Source organism: Silurus aristotelis (genome assembly GCF_946808225.1).
Source record: "Silurus aristotelis genome assembly, chromosome: 14".
In the NCBI taxonomy this organism is placed as follows: Eukaryota; Metazoa; Chordata; class Actinopteri; order Siluriformes; family Siluridae; genus Silurus; species Silurus aristotelis.
The window spans coordinates 5,232,029-5,248,469 of record NC_139587.1 but is presented as its reverse complement, the minus strand read 5'-3'; the positions used below and the strand labels follow the sequence as shown (position 1 = coordinate 5,248,469).

At 37.6% G+C, this 16,441-nt stretch overlaps 2 protein-coding genes across 5 annotated transcripts in view; one reads left to right on the top strand and one right to left on the bottom strand.

Annotated features, from left to right (window-relative positions):
• The window catches only part of LOC310737202 (uncharacterized protein), a 28,524-nt gene extending 19,570 nt beyond the window's left edge, over positions 1-8,954 (top strand). For all 4 annotated transcript variants that reach the window (XM_083561407.1, XM_083561408.1, XM_083561406.1 and 1 more), the window contains 8 exons: positions 151-216; positions 4,029-4,184; positions 4,460-4,568; positions 4,714-5,087; positions 5,219-6,545; positions 6,654-6,769; positions 7,847-7,934; positions 8,246-8,954. In XM_083561407.1, the coding sequence (XP_083417533.1) occupies positions 151-216; positions 4,029-4,184; positions 4,460-4,568; positions 4,714-5,087; positions 5,219-6,545; positions 6,654-6,769; positions 7,847-7,934; positions 8,246-8,409 (2,400 nt within the window). In that variant the 3' untranslated portion in view covers positions 8,410-8,954. The remainder of the gene's footprint in view (positions 1-150; positions 217-4,028; positions 4,185-4,459; positions 4,569-4,713; positions 5,088-5,218; positions 6,546-6,653; positions 6,770-7,846; positions 7,935-8,245) is intronic.
• A 904-nt stretch (positions 8,955-9,858) lies between these two features.
• LOC310737275 (uncharacterized protein) lies at positions 9,859-15,698 on the bottom strand. The gene is made up of 3 exons (XM_083561525.1): positions 15,023-15,698; positions 11,063-11,165; positions 9,859-10,358 (listed from the first exon to the last, which is right to left on the bottom strand). Exons 1-3 carry the CDS (start codon positions 15,239-15,241, stop codon positions 9,994-9,996), a joined length of 687 nt encoding a protein of 228 aa, XP_083417651.1. The 5' UTR covers positions 15,242-15,698; the 3' UTR covers positions 9,859-9,993.
• Between the last annotated feature and the right edge of the window lie 743 nt (positions 15,699-16,441).

The following is a 16,441-nucleotide window of genomic DNA, read 5'->3' as shown; positions in this document are numbered from 1 at the left end:
CTGAAAACCAGCCAGCTCTGAAAAAAATTATCTGGCTGAAGGATTAAAAAAAATATCTTCCAAAAAGAAACATTTGATCAGTCTGTATTTAGTCTAAAAACTACTAAACGGAATTAATACTGGCTATATTAATAGTTATCATATTTTCAGTCATCAGGTGTGGTCCAGATGAGTGGCTCCCTTAGCCTGGAGGGATCAGACAGCGATGATGAGGAGGTAACTATCTCCACATGTTCACTGTAATGACAAAATAAATGTATTATGACTATGAAAACCTGGTTTGTTATTGAAGATGTAAAAGATGATTCATTCTGTGTGCTATAACATCTTGAGTGAATAGAATAGAATAGCCTTTATTTGTCACATATACATTACAGCACAGTGAAATTGTTCTTCGCATATCCCAGTTTGCCCGGAAGCTGGGGTCAGAGCGCAGGGCTGGCCTTGATATGGTGCCCCTGGAGCACAGAGTGTTAAGGGCCTAGCTCAAGGGCCTAAGAGTGGCAGATTTGGCGGTACCGGGGCTTAAACCCCCAACCTTCCGATCAGTAACCCAGCACCTCAACCACTGAGCTACCACTCCCAAAGTGGATATACAACAGGCAGCTGTGTGGAAGCCAAAAACATATTCACAAATGATGGTATCATAGGGTGAAGTATCATTTGGAGAAATAAGATTCATGGATTTCACATATTAATAGATATTAAGCCTCATTCCACTGCACCATGTCTACTAACAATGCCACTTTTCATGTATACTGTACACTATGCTTGTGTATAGTGTGAATTTGAGGGGAGGTTAGGAATTTTTTATTTTGGTCCAACACTAGTGTTTTTTATTATTATTACATTTTCAGGGCATTTATATAAAGCCAGATGGGGAAAGTAATGCACTAAAACATAAACACATTCTACAGGGTTTCTGTGGGGTCTAAAAAAAGTAAAAGAAAAAAACAAAGTGTTAAATTCACTGTTGAATGGTCTTAACAGTCTAATGTCCATGTAATGCTACCTCTAATGCTCATTGAATTGCAGCACTTTAGAATGTTTTTGTTTGTTAGTTTCCGTGGTGTTCTAGTTCTTTCCTTTGCTAGTCCAAATATAATTCGCTGTATTACTACGACTACAAAGGAGACCAAAATGAAGGAGCCAATCAGCTTTCTGTTATTGGAGCAAATTGCTTTTGGATTGTACCACAACATGAAACAGATTTTATTTTTCAGCTATGGGAAAGTGCACATTTAGCAAAACTTGACTTAAAAAATGAATGTAGGGCTTGGCTAAGGCCAGTTGCTAACAATGTATTTGTGTGTGTGTTTTTGATGTCATGATTAATAGTCTTTAAAAGATCTTAGAAAGACTTAAATTGGATTTCGTGAAACCTGTGAAAACCCTGCTGCGACAGAGTACAGGAACGTCCTCGTACTGTCAATCAGCCAGCTACACTCTATTTAGTCAGTGTGGCTGCCTTGTGTACACAAAGCATGCTCAGAGACACAGTAACTGACTGCGAAGTAGAATCCAACAGTCTAAAGCTTGTTGTTTTGTGGTTAATGGCTGTAGCTCAATGTAGGAAATCACAAGGCAGTAAAATGTGGTGATGTACAGGAGGGGAAAGTCAAGCATTATAAATGGATCAGATAAAGAGGAGCGGTTTAAAGCAGCTGCAGATGGTTTATGTATATGGGTTCTGTGTTTGGCTTAGCTTCCATTGATATTGGAATCACTTTAAATGTTATTTTATATTTGTGGTACCAGTCAAGGTCGTTGTTTTATTAGATGTGTGATCTTCGGTTGAGAGGTCTGTCAATATTGACAGGCTGCAAACTTTAAGAGAGAAAAATGGAGAAGATGGTGAGAGAAAGATAGCTACAACATTTGAAAAGAAAATTGATAACACCACATTAAAGGTTTAAAAAGCATGACGTCATGGATTATAATTAGAAACTTTAATTGTTGGTAAAATTGCTGTGGCATAAAAGCAATAAAAACTTACTTACTGACTTACTGTTGTAATGAAATAATCATTTTCTGTGTTAAAACACACTTTCAGCTTATTGTATAAAGGCATAAAGCCAAACCACAGCTATATCTGACTCTGTAAGAAAATTGCCTCATACTTTCATTCATTTCATCTATTTTAGTGACCTGGTGTGTCTTCAGTGTCCACTGCCACCGTTAACCAGGCTATGATCTAACTGTAATTTTTGATCTGACTGTAATGATGGGCCATTCTGTGCCTCGGGTCATTCTGTAGTATTCATCATCTGTTGCTTCACTCCAGAGGTTCTCATCAAAGTTGCAGTGCGGTCTGAACTCGCATTCCGGTGGCTCGGCTTGCAGTCTTTCTGTCTGATAGAAATGGGTTATTATAGTATCCCAAGGCTGCCAGGCAGAACCCAGGCACAGCACAAACATACATTTCTCTTCTAGCCTGCAGCCGCATGGCACTCGTGATCTCTGTACACACAAGGAATAATGCTGATTTCTTTTATTTTTGCTTTCCCGTAGGATTTCCTTGCTTCTAACAATGAATGTTAACACCTTTTAAGGTCTGCACAGTCTTTTGACCTTTGTTGAACCACTTTGTGGAATTTTTTACGGTCGATTTTTATAGTAAGGGTTTGTTTGGAAATGAAAAGAAGGATGGGATGGTTTAATGTTTTATGGTTATTTATTTTTCAGTTTTGTTGTAAATTTGAATATAATTCATGATATAGAAGGGGCACAATGTTTAACACATCTGTTTACTAGATTCCTTTATCTAGCTGTTTAGATTAGGGTTCAGGTCCTTGCTCGGTGACCCAACAGTGGAAGTTTAGCTGTACTCACAAACTTCCAAAAGAGTAATCCAGAGCTCTAACTACTAAGCCATGAACTTCACAGTGATCTTGGCTTTTATTAATGCATTAACGGATCCTCAGTCACATTTTATCATGCATGCCTGTCATTTGTGTGCATACTTTATATTGCACAATTGCTATGCGCAGTCCTGCCCTGTCCTTCAGTGGAAAGAGACCCGTGTAGGACTACCAGAAGCATTGTCATGTCTGTGGCTTTAAGTTTTTTAACTGCAATTGCATCTTTGTAAAGGAGGAATGTCCAAGTGAGTTAATTTAGTCATTCAGAGATGAAGACTTTGAGACTATGGTCATTGTATCGTACAGGTTTGGTGTCATACTATACTCACCATCCTCACAGAGATAGAGTACCACCCACTTCATGTTTCTCTTGTCCTTCTTATAAAAGTTTTTTATAGCCCACCTTATTACTCGAGTACTGTAGACTGGAGATGGCAGAGATGAAACCACAGAGACTATGAGTGTGTAGCTATTTGTCTTGTGTTTCTGGTAAACTGACCATTGAGTGCCAATCATGTTTAAAACATTTTTTAAATAAATGTTATTGTGACCTGTATGGAATACATTACCCATTTTTAGGATATTTTACCTGCAAAAATATGAGAACAGTCGCATGCCTCTAGTAAAACACTATCTATGTGTTTAGTTGTGTAAAAATGCTTGCTGGATGTGGTCTCATACCACCACCGCACTAGTAATGTATTAAAAAGTTTTTAATGGGGTAAAAAAACCAACACCTTATCAGGTTTCTAGTCATTGGTGATGTCAGAGGATAAAAATGCTGCCCTTCACCCTGGTCCCCACTGTTGATTCAATTGAAAAGACTGTTTTTTTTTTTCTTTTGTTTTCAATAAAGGAAATACCTTAAGACACCAGTCAGAGTTGACTAAGCTAAAAGGAAAAAGACAAGTTACAGCTGGGGTTACAGACTATTTAGTACATTTAGATTATTCAAACAATAAAGGACTTGAAACATTTTGCTACCCTTTTTGGTGGTTTATGCAGAAAGGAAATTCATGAATGTTTTCTTAACAGCAGGGCAAGTGAATGGCCAATACTTCAACTACTTCAACTTTCATGTTTCTGGGAACAAGCTAATTAATGAACAACAATGTTAAGTAAAGAACCTGGATCCAGATTGTTCCTTTTTGTTGTCTTTATATGTAGATGTCTGGAGCTTCATCGAGACCAAGTACCCCACAGACATCCATTCCTGTGGACTTCAGTGAGCCAGCCAGCTCCCTTTCCTGCCTGGACAGTTCTGCTGCCCACCATCGCATTGCTGTCAAATCCAGGGCCTGTGCTAAAAGGAAACCTGCCAGCGTGAGAAATCCCTAACACTTACTCACTTTTCTGGGAGCTAAAAGTCACACAGAGGGCTGGTTTATATGGTTTTCCACCCACCTCAGTTTGTAGAGTTTCTGGAAAATATTTGTGGATGGTGTCCAAACCCACCACAGAGATTTGTATTTACAAATTTGAGCCAAGTCGTTTGGATGATGATGATTTAGGTGTACAGAAGTAGATATTTTAAACATCATGTGACAGCCTTCACTGGGATATTTTAAATAAGCAACCACTTTGATTGTATTTAAAAGGAGATATTACAAGCCAAAAGAAGGGACCTGAGAGAAAAAGTACTACTTAGAGATACCGAGGACAACCGGAGAGCTGCAGGAACAGGCATAGTGGAGGAGGAAAATAAAGGTACTCTACATCCATTTCTGTGCTTAAACATTGAAAACAGGATATGAATGTATATTTTAATAAATATATTTTTAAATATTACTACACACTTGAGGAACTAAACTAACAATACACCATATATCTTTAATAAAAAATTGTTTAAAAGATGAAGAGGTGCTTAATGAAGACCAGGAGGACTCTCTAATGAGCTCATCAGGATGGCCACAGAATGAGGAGGAGCTGCCAGCATCTTCCCAAAGTCAAAGATCATCTTCAACAATGTCCGTTTCTTCCGAGGCGTCGGAGGATGACGAATGTGTTCCTGACAAAGATCACGTCGCCATCTCTGGGATCCTAGAATGCCCCTGGGAAAACCCAATAACACTGGAGCTCCAGACTGATGACTTCCTGCTGGAAGAAGGCTGTGAGGTTGTCTCTGAGAACCAGGGTTCTCTGCTGGAGGAAGTGCTGAGTTCTCTAAAGGGCCCCCTTGTGTCAGGCTTGGTGCTGGATTCTGAAGCTACCGTTGAACAGATGGAGGTTGGAATTTAATATTTGAGGGCAATAACCTCTTTGTGTAGTTTAAAAATAGGTCTTGGTAATCCCTAAGCAAAATATCAGACTGTGTACTCTTAAGATAACAATGTTTAAATTGTCACGTTCTATCTCAGGTTGAAGACATAGCTGGGGAAGATGAGCCGGATGAACCGGATGTACCCAGTGCAACAGAACAGCCTTACTTCACAGATCTCTCCTCAGTCCTAGACGCCCAATTACCTGTTGAAAACACTCTTTCTGAATCAGTCACACTTCTACAGGAAGTAGAGAGTATTTTAAAGGAAGAAAAATTGCCAAAAGGACAAGAAACTTCAGAGGAAGTCAGATTTAAAGAAGATCTGCAAGTTCATGAGGGCAGTATTGAGAAGTATGAGAGTGATGAAAACCAGGATGTCATAAAGGAGAAAGTACCTGAACACAGTGAGAAAATTGACTTTGCTTGGGAGCAAGTAGTCATGGAACAAGAAGATGAGAACATGAAACTGGAGGAAAATATGGATGAGGAAGAGATGCAAGAGAGTGAGGAGGAAGCAGAAAAGGATGCTAATCAAGAGAATGAGATGCTGGTTGAAGACAACAAAGAGTTCGAAGATGGTGATGAACTGCATGAAGAAGAAGAAAACGAAAAGGAGTGTCAGATCATAGATCAGACATGTCCCATAGAAGATATGGAACCGGAGATTAAGTTGGACACAAGCATAAAAATTGAACGTTCCCATGAGACCGACCAGTCAGTCACAGGCAGTTCGCTTGTGCCAACAGAGGTTGTGAATCAACCTGAAGATCTTTTAGTGCAGGAATTTACTGAGCAACCTTCCTTTGTGGTGATGACCTGTCTTGAGCTCAGTGTTCCCAAGAAAACCTCAAACCAGGATGTTCCTGAAATACTACAGGAGGACGCCAGGGAGCCTCATGATGTTATGGAAGAATGTGAAGATCAGCACACAGAAAGTCTGCAGATTGAAGATAAACATTCAGAGGAGGTCCATCAAGAGGAGGTGCTCTCTGTGAGTCACCAGTCAAGCGAGGCTGAAAGCGAGGCTGCCAAAGAGTTTGTTCAAGAGGTCACACTCTCTGTAACAGATGACTCTGATGAACCTGTATTTAACAAGTGGCCAAGCAGGGATCAATCTTCTGATTCCATAAGAGCTGAGCCATCTGCCAACCAAGAGGAGACTCAGAGTCTGTCATCATCCATGCTCCAGAAAGAGATATGCACAGCTGATGAGGACACAACCCCAGAGAACCCCTTTGGAGTACGGCTGAGAAAGACACCAGTTCTGCACCGCTACGCTTCCGAGGGAGAAAGTCAAACTCCTAGCACAGAACCAATGGACACACCGAAGTCACCATTCCTGGATCAGCTTTCAAGGAAGCCTGCTTACCCCAAGAAGCCTGATCAGGTGACTGAAGGAGTTGTAAAGCCCAAAAGAACCTCAGGTACCACCTAGCTATCAAGAATGAATATCCGAAATGTTTTATTAAGATTGATTGTGCTGGCTTTGTAATCACAAAGCATTTATCAGGGTCGTGCTGTGATATTTACAGATCTGCCTGGTAAAGCGTCAGTTGAAAGCTCAGAGCCTCCAAGCTGGATCTCGTTGGCCAAGCAGAAGCAAAAAGTCTTCAAAGAAAACTCTCTGGATGAATCACCTGACAGCAAGGTGAGCTTGATCCGTAATCATTAGCTTTGCCAAAACTAGGATTGCAAGTTTCCTTGTTCAAGATGAACATTATCTTGACCCACCATCACGCAAATCCCACGAGTTGTAATGTTTAGTTTGAAGGTTGTTGACAAGTATAAGAAAAAAAAAAAATCCTAATGTGTTTATGTATTCGCTTTACTTTATCATTGCTTTATTATCAGTTTAATGGTTTGTGTCTGTTATTATTCTGTAAGCTAATAGTTGCCCTAACATTTGTGTAAATTTTTTCACACAATCTTTATAAGATGGGAGAGAAAGTTTGCGGGAGTGGACACAAAAATCGCAACCCTTTGAGGGATCAGGCGGTAATGGTCAGAAATTCAGCGAGAGCTGGTGGGATTGAGAAAACAGTCCTGCGCAGGGCTCTAAAATAAATTGTACTTTGGTGATGGTGATCATTATGATGATGTATGTTTGCATCAGACCTGCCCCCTAAAATGGGAGAGTTAAATTCTCCAGATGTAAAAAAAAAAGTGTGCAGGACAGCATCACTTGCATGAAGTATAACCCTGCCTGGCCTTGCAACTAACAATAATGTTTTTTCTCTGTCACTGATTTATTGCATGCAGTGGAGCAGTCTTTATGAATTCTGTAAAAAATATAAAAATTACTGTTCATACCTCTGACATATAACTTATAACTTAACCCAAGGTTAAGACATTGGACTTCTGATCATGAGCTGGAGCCTTGAGCAAGGCCTTAACTCTCAACTGCTCATTTATATAAATAAGATAATAACATGCTTTCTTCAATGAAACCAGGCTGTTTGACCGAATAAATTTTTTTTTGTTTCTAACTTTCCTTAAGACAGCAATCCCAATCCGAGGGAGTCATTTTTTCCATGTTGTAAGCAGAGAACTTTGCAGTGCACTTAGATCTTTTCATATAAAAAAAAGACAGATGACATTATTAGGTTTGGTTATTTTGTGTGTATGTCTGATAAAATTGTTTACCCACATTGTTTTCTGTCTAGGAAACATCCTTTATGTCAACATGTCTCGTGCGTTTTGTTCAAGGTTTGTTTTATTTTTCTAGGAGGAATTTAATAAGAATGGTTCATTGGAGGATCTGTCAGTTCCGGTTACTAAGGATCAGCTAAAACCTGTTGCTTCACCAGTTAAAGGTAATAATATTGTTGTTCGGAATGTTGTTTAAACCTTATACGCAAATGCTTGCAGGAATTCACGCTTATTCAATTCGGACCTAAAAGTGCGCCACAAAAGCGACAGATGCAGAAACCTTTGATTTAGTTTAGGGACTGCTTTGAAGACAACCTGGAGGATGAACTGTGTAACTACAGTGACATTATTCATTTACTGACCTCTAGTGGACAAATATCCACAATACAATCTTTACAACCCAACTTGCAGTATTGTGTATATTATAAATCATTTTTTAAATTATTATTATTTATTTATGTATTTTTGTAAATAGTGTCATGTTCTTTGGAGATATCTAAGCCAGCACTACTGGAAAAGGAAAAGAGGACCATCAGCCACCCAGTTCCAGCCCCTCTAACCCAGGACGAGCCTCCATGGCTGGCTTTGGCCAAGAAAAAAGCTAAAGCCTGGAGTGAAATGCCACAGATTGTGCAGTAAAGACCGAAAAAACATCAGAGGACATTTTGCGCACACACACACACACACACACACACACACACACACACACACACACACACACACACACACACACACACACACACACACAGAGTTTCCTTCCAGTACATGAGATGTCTCCATCTTTCAAATGTTTTTTTTTTGTTGTTGTTTTTTTTTTTTGCACACAAAAACACAGATCTACACATTAATATAAGCTATATCATCAGAATTTTTCACATTTTAACATTCATATGCCCTAACAGCAAAAAATAAACAACAGTTTTAATTGTTAAAACGTATAAAGTGGTCTTAAATTAAACATTCTTCTCGAGTTTCATCTGCATTTTGAAAGTTTTTAATCAATAATACACCATGTATAAATATCTTTACTTTTGCTCACTTGATCTTAAAGTAATTGTCTATTCGAAAAAGACATCTTTGTATTTATTTATCTTATCCATGTAATGTTTTATGCAGTGTTGTTCTATTTTTGTATTACCTTTACAGTTGTGTGTCTTGTACATAAACATTTACAGAAAGCAAAAGGTCCAGTTTGCTTCATTTAATCCAGTCTAAAAGAAATACTATCTGTACATGGACTTGGAATTTTTATTTTCTTATAAATTTTTTTACTTTCACCCAAAAGAATTGATGAAATATTGCAACCCCTTAAAACTGTATAGATATTGATATATGATTACATGTCCAGAGTTCTTCAGCTCTGAGTGATATAAATTCAATTTTGTTTATTAAAATAAATGATCGATCATATTTTTGAAATATATATATATATATATATATATATATATATATATATATTATAATCAAAAGGCAATAATTTAACGTTGGCCAGTATTTTGAGTGCAAGACAAGCTCAGGTTTCTATTAATCCACTTAAGATAATAATTTTGATAGCAAGAACCTACACAGGAATTTTCACAGGATCACAGGAGAAGTTTCTTTTGGAAAGAGTCTCCAGCTCCATCACTGTAACAGTCAGGGATAAATCTTCTTTATTTCTATTTTTATTTTTTTGGACACAGGAAAGTCTTTGGGGCAGTTTTATAGGATTCTTAGTAACAAGTTACATTCTTGTACTATTAATACCAAGTGAGAGAAAACCAGTCTTAAGAAGAGTAATAATTAAGAATGAACCCGTTTTCAGGGTGTTTCTCATAGAACTGGCTTCAACTCCAATAAACACCAGGCTGCTAATGATTATTTTCGATTACCAGCATGTAGTGAAATGATTTATTATGGTTCCTCCATGCCTTTATAATCACAGTGTATTTTACAGTGTCACAGTTTGTGTTTACTACACCACTTCCTGTGGATAGAGTCCATTTAAGCCACTTGTTTATGCAAACCTGAATGATTTTTGTGTCTGTAGAGTATTTAAATGACTTGTCAGTTGGAAGAAAAAAAAAAAGTATATGTTAATTAACTATATTTTAGTAAGTAACCCCAGACAGCTATTTATTGTAGTATGTAATCTTTAAGGCCTATTGTTTTTTTATCATCCTTTTCCTCCTGCTTTCTTCCATCTCTCTGCATTGTCTCTAATCACATCCATTTAGTCTCTCATCATTTTGTTTGACCGTTTTTCTCCATTATGGCTACTCTGCCCTCCAGACTTTTCAGTCGAACATCCAAACTGGTCAGATCTGTCCCACTGTTTCTCCCAGTGGCTACGCTCCACACAGCAGCGAGCAGTACCAGCAGGAACAAGCGTGTAATCGTGGCATCAGCAGAGGCTTTGGGATCACTGATGATCCGACTAAAGATCCACACAACCACAAAGAACTTCAGCATCCAGAATCCACGCCGTAACAACACTACCGATAATCTCAACACGGCGCACAGCAGCCAGTAACTAATCAATGCCAGTAACATCCACTTCGCTGCAAAGGCCATGCCCTCAGGGGTGAAGTGAGGGATGGATACAGCATCTGGTAAATGAAAAAATTTAAAAATGAACGGAATGCATGAGTACATATACATTATAAAATTCTAAGAATTTTAATTATACAAAAGTTTGAAGGATCCACAATGTTAGAATTTAAGCCTCATCTAATGTGCTCATCTCAGGCCCATCTTCAGATTACAGATGTGTGGATTCTTTAGCATTGGCTGGTTTGACTTTAATTTAAGTGTATGAATGCTTGTCTTGAATGCAAGTCTTGACTTGACTTGGCTTACACTAGGCCTCAAACTGGATTTAGAATAAATTAAATTATTAGTTAAATGTTTTCTATTAGTGTTTATGCAATAAATTCAGTTTTCTCCTACTTAATAATCCTACTTATGTTCCTGAGTGTGTACAATTGTCAATAGCAAATGATAAACAGAAATGTTCAAAATGTCTTATGGATTAGTTGCACTTAGCCAGAATTCCTGACAATCAAATACACACACACACACACACACAGGTCCATAGTTTCTTTTGTCAAACATACTTTCACACAAGCATGAACTTTGAACCTTACTGGGTGTGTATACTAAGACTATACACATTTATTTGGGAAACAAGAAAACTCTTGCCATTTAGCTGTATTATACTGTACATAATTCTAAACTGCTTCTTTCTACACAACACATCTTTGTCCTTATCTTTAACCCTATATTTATATCTTTACCAAGCAAACTCACTCACCGCCTACTCCAGTGGCACGCAGGACCTCAGCCACGTACACAGCAATGACGTTGAGGCCCCCGGCTGCTCCTTCTGCTACAAACTGCAACGCCATGTCCAAAAACTACCAGGAAGAAAGAGTAATAGTGTGCGTGTGAGAGTTGAATGAGATGGTCTTTATCCACACACAGATAACAGATAAACAGAATCAGAGCTGGAGCGCGTCAGCGATCATTAACCAGACGCCGATTTCCACATAATAAGAATTCGTGATCAAAGCTTTAGGGTTGGAATGTGTTGTGTCAAATATCAAGAACTAACACAAAAATATTGATTTATCAGGACATCTTCGATTCGTCAGGTTTGGATTGAAACTATAAAGCTAATGAAGCTAATAACTAATAGAAGACACTGTTACCTGAGTGATGTATAGTATCGTGAATAAATGAATGAGCAAATGAGATTATGTAGTGTAACAATATCACTAAAAGCAGTCATTTTGGAGGCAGTAGCTCAGTGGTTGAAGCTCTGAGTTAGTTCAAGCCCAGGTACTTCCAAGCAGCCATTTTGCTCACTTGATCTTAAAGTAATTGTCTATGCGAAAAAGACATCTTTGTATTTATTTATCTTATCCATGTAATGTTTTATGCAGTGTTGTTCTATTTTTGTATTACCTTTACAGTTGTGTGTCTTGTACATAAACATTTACAGAAAGCAAAAGGTCCAGTTTGCTTCATTTAATCCAGTCTAAAAGAAATACTATCTGTACATGGACTTGGAATTTTTATTTTCTTATAAATTTTTTTACTTTCACACAAAAGAATTGATGAAATATTGCAACCCCTGAGAAAGGCTTTTAACCCTCAATGCTCACAGGGCACTGTATCATGGCTGACCCCAGATTTTGGTTACTTCTTCTACATGTTAGTTAAACTGGCCTCACAGCTCCAGAAAAAGTCTAATTAAAGAAATCTAAATATATATTTCTTTGCCATTTTTTCCACCTACACCATAATCCTTCTGATGCTCTGAAAACATCCCTTTACCTTATTTATTAATCACAGCACTGACGGTGATATATTTTATGGCGTGTGTAGTGCTTGTATGAATCTATGAACATATGAGTGGTACACACACCTCATTCTTACTGCAGTATTCAATCAACAGCAAATAGTGACTGTGACTAAACACCTACAAAAAACAAGTGTCAATACACGGTGGTAAAAAATTTCACCGATGCTGCTGTACCAGAACAGACAATGTAGGTACACCTGATGAACTGGCAACACACACTTATACTTACTACACTTACACACTTGCTCTAGCATTCGATTAAGGTTAGAGTCAGTACAATGAGCTGCCTGAAGAAGATACTTGCGTACAGTGATGGCTGCACACAATTTAACCACAAGCATGCACTTGACACTACACACACACACTCACAAATATACTACTGTTCCTGCTACAAGGTCAGCTGCTTGCATACTAAACAGCTTCAACAACGTTAAAAGCTTGCAGGCACAGCCCAAAATTACACAAGAAGATTGAATGCTGTGTTTGAGTATACATTTAAAAATAATAAAATTATAAATATTTTTCACTCGTGTGTAGTTTTCCTGAAGAGTTACCTTTTTGCATTTAAACCTGTGTGAAGGACAGCGAGTGTGGTGCAACAGGACTGGAGATCTTAATCTCTCCAAAACAATGTACAATACATTTAGAACCAGTATTACACTTCTGAGCAAAAAATTGGTAAAAAGAAAAATGTGGTTTTGAATTGTCAACCACAAATAATTGGGCAGGACATTAAAGCTCTTTTCTGTTCCTGCACAAAGGAATGAACTTCTCCTAGATGTCTAAACTAGCTAAGTCACTGGCTATGTTCAAATGATGGGATGAAGATCTATCTCTTCCTGAAGCACTTAAAATAGCACTTTCCCCCCTATTTGTTTGGTCTTTGTGCTATTATTTAAAGCGTGTTATAATTCCCCTAAACAGAATTTTGGTTGATGGTATCTTTTAGTTTGTAATCAATCAAACCAGTGTTGATTTATTCATTGATAGAGACTCAAACTACTTTTGTATGTCGCTCTGGATAAGGGTGTTTACTAAATATCATAAATGTAAATGTAGGAAATGAAACCAAGAATGAAACAAACAGATCGCGTAAATTATTATGGAATAGTGATTTTCTTGTGGGTAAACTTGGGAACATCTTTTGAGAACAAGTCCAATTCAATGATTTGCTTCAATATAGTTGATGAGAAGTTGAAAAATGTTGTGAACCTATGCATGTTGTGAATCCATGCAGTTTTACATCTACTATTTTTCCTCATTATCATGCTTCCACTTTTTTTTTTTCATTAAAGAGAATTTCCCATTTTCATAGGTTTTCCCCAAACAATTCACTGTAGCAAAAATAAACCAACAAATAGTGTCATGGAGAGTTTTAGGAATGCATTTGTTTCATTCTCCATGTATGCCTTTTGCTAGCAACAAGCTAGCCAGCTAACTGATGACTGAAGTATATTTCCCTCCTCAAAGTCACTGAACTGTAAAGACTTTGTAAGGCCATGTTCACACCTTGAATTAACATCTTTTTCATTGATCTGATCACAAGCAAGCAGCCGAAACATGTAGCCGATTACACTGGTCTTTTAGAATGAGTCTCTAGCTACCACTTTTCTCTGTAGGTAGAAAGCCATACACTTTTCATATACATTTTATGTTTTTTTTAATGTATCTGTACAGGCTGCTCATAGAAACAGATGATCAGATGTTGCTGTTACAGCATTGCCTTTGTCTATTAATTGTGAAAGACTGTACTGTTCAGCACAATGTCTAGTCATGCATGATGTCCAGTCACACTTCCTACAGTAGGCATATGCATCCCAAACAAACAAGGTAGTCTAAGAACTCCTGATGATGAGATCTTACAGGATGCGTGTTAATGCCAGATGAGAACGGGCCCCTATATATATATAACAAGATATAAGTCAGCACATATGTCTACGTGTCTCAAAAGTCTTTTTGCATAGGGTAAATAATAATAATAATTTTTTTTTATAACATTTTTTTTATAACATTTATTTTTTATTTTTTTATAACTAAATCTAACTTGATTTTCTATAGAAAAAAAAACTAGCATGAAAAACGTTGCTCTGCATGGACATGTTCTATGCATAGAGATTTTTTTTTTCTTTATTACTTACACATTTAAATTGTATTGCAGTATAACACTTTTTTTTTAATTGCCTCGAAGAGTGAATGTGCACAATGTGGGTTTGAATGGATGTCTCATAATCTAATAATCCTCTTGTGTTCCTGTGATCGGCTCCAGATCAAAACTTGAATAAAGCTCTTTTTGAAGATGAATAAGTGAATAAATGAACGAATGAATAAGTGACTGATATTATGTAGCGTAACAATATTATCGAAAGCAATTGTAAGAAATTTTGTATGTAAATGATTTTGGTTAACATATACTTAAGTAATAAACTAAGAATGAAAAATCTTGCTATTCATTGACATTTTTGAAACGACATTAATATATCGAATGAGCCAAAATCAAGTATTACAGTACAAGAAGATATGAGGTGTATTTTTAACTGTTCATGCAGTGAGCAGCCATGTTAATTTGAGGTCAGTTGGCTGGGAGGAGGGGGACGCAATCTGTTATGTTGAATAGATAGTCTGAATTAAAGGAGCATTTTTTTCCCTAATTTGTGCATGGGATACACTGTTTAGTCAAATGCAGCAACCTCTCCATATGTTGTGATAGGACAGAGTTAGGGATTGGGAATTTTGAAGACAACAAACTGGGGGGATACAACAAAAAAACAACAAAACAACAAAAAAAAAGATTGTGTGCATGAAATCATAAGTAAAAACATTTTTACAAATTGGTGTCCTCTTACAGTCAAAATGTGCTTTTAAAAATCATACTTGTTTAATTAAACATAACAAGGTTTACTTGCTTACTGTCAAACACTGCTGGGTTGTGTGGGTTCCAAAAACCGAGTCCACATGGATACGCAGACTCTCTGCCACAACCGTTGGTCTATAGTCATGTCTGAATATGTCCTCGAATGGCATCTTTTCCCCTTCACACTTCACTGTAAGTGCTGAGAGCACGAGCAGCCCCACACCGAGCCACTTCCTCCAGACAACACTCTCACTGTGACTGCCACACAAAATCATCTTTAAACAGAGTTATGTGAGAATACAAGCAAGCAATAAAAGGAACTAAAACTTGACTTTCGGAATATCAAGCCCAGGCAACTTCATCGGAGCACAAACTCGACTGTCAGAGCTTCATGAGTCATAAATCAGCACTTCCAAAATAAATCCAGATGAAGTGTGACGGGCTATTTCAGTGCTACAGATTTCATGTCACAGCACGTTCAGGTTTCACTGGGGGAAAACATCCCAACAAGAAATTTTATCATAGTCCAGTGCATCCGTGGAGGCCAGTTGGCATTGCAACTAATACTTTTTTTATTGGCCAAAAGTGTTTGGCTGTGACAAATAGCAATATTAACTACTGAAAAAAATGTGTTGTTTTAATTTGAACTTTTAAAAAAAATCACAGCAAATGAAAAGGCAATAAATCACAAAAGTTGTTATATACTTCCAAAACAAAAAACTTTGTAAATGGTTCCTGGCTGCACTTGGATTATGGCAAGTGTACATGTAATGCAAGTGAAACCCGTTTATCTACTAGTGGGAGGGAGAGTGGAAGAAAAAAGGGCAGGAAGAAAAACTAATTTTCACTGTGACGTTCTTAAATTCTGTTGTGTTGTGACAATAATACACATCGCCCTGTCTCAGATAGACAATTTATAATCTCGATATACTCATTTACACACACCCACAAAGTCCCTAAAACAGTAGAGCATTGTATAGCACAATCCCCAAAAAAATACAACTCTCAAATAAACACCAATTAGATGCCATGCTTGCATCCGGGGCTATTTTCATGGCTGGATCATTGTAGGAAGAAATGGGACATAATGCCTGTTTTCCACAGTGACACTATTCACTAGATATATAGACTCCTTCATGCGAATACTATTTCCTTTGGTGATACATTTTGGTGATTTCTTTCCTTTGGAAGAAAATCCCTACATAATTCTGACCATGTGCATTACCACATCCGCAATTTCCTCATGAACACCAAGTTAGAACAAAGAGCAAATGTATAATTCTGCATGAAACTGGGCAAATCCACCAGAAACACGTTTCACATGACGTTTGACACAGAGATGCTGCAATGAGCCGTTCCAGGGGTTTTGAGTGGCATGTGCGCTTCAAGAGCGGAAGAACGTCACTGGGAGACGACGAGAGATCAGGAAGATCTTTAACGAGCTTAACCCCTGAAAATATTAGTCGCAACCTTCA

Bases quoted from the DNA above. Each gene is read 5' to 3' on its own strand.
- LOC310737275 (XM_083561525.1), bottom strand. From the start codon at position 15,241: ATGATTTTGTGTGGCAGTCACAGTGAGAGTGTTGTCTGGAGGAAGTGG. The intron at 11,166-15,022 runs GTAAGCAAGTAA...TCTTCCTGGTAG, and splicing joins CAACCCAGCAGTGTTTGACA to TTTTTGGACATGGCGTTGCA. The intron at 10,359-11,062 runs GTGAGTGAGTTT...TTCATTTACCAG, and splicing joins GCGTGCCACTGGAGTAGGCG to ATGCTGTATCCATCCCTCAC.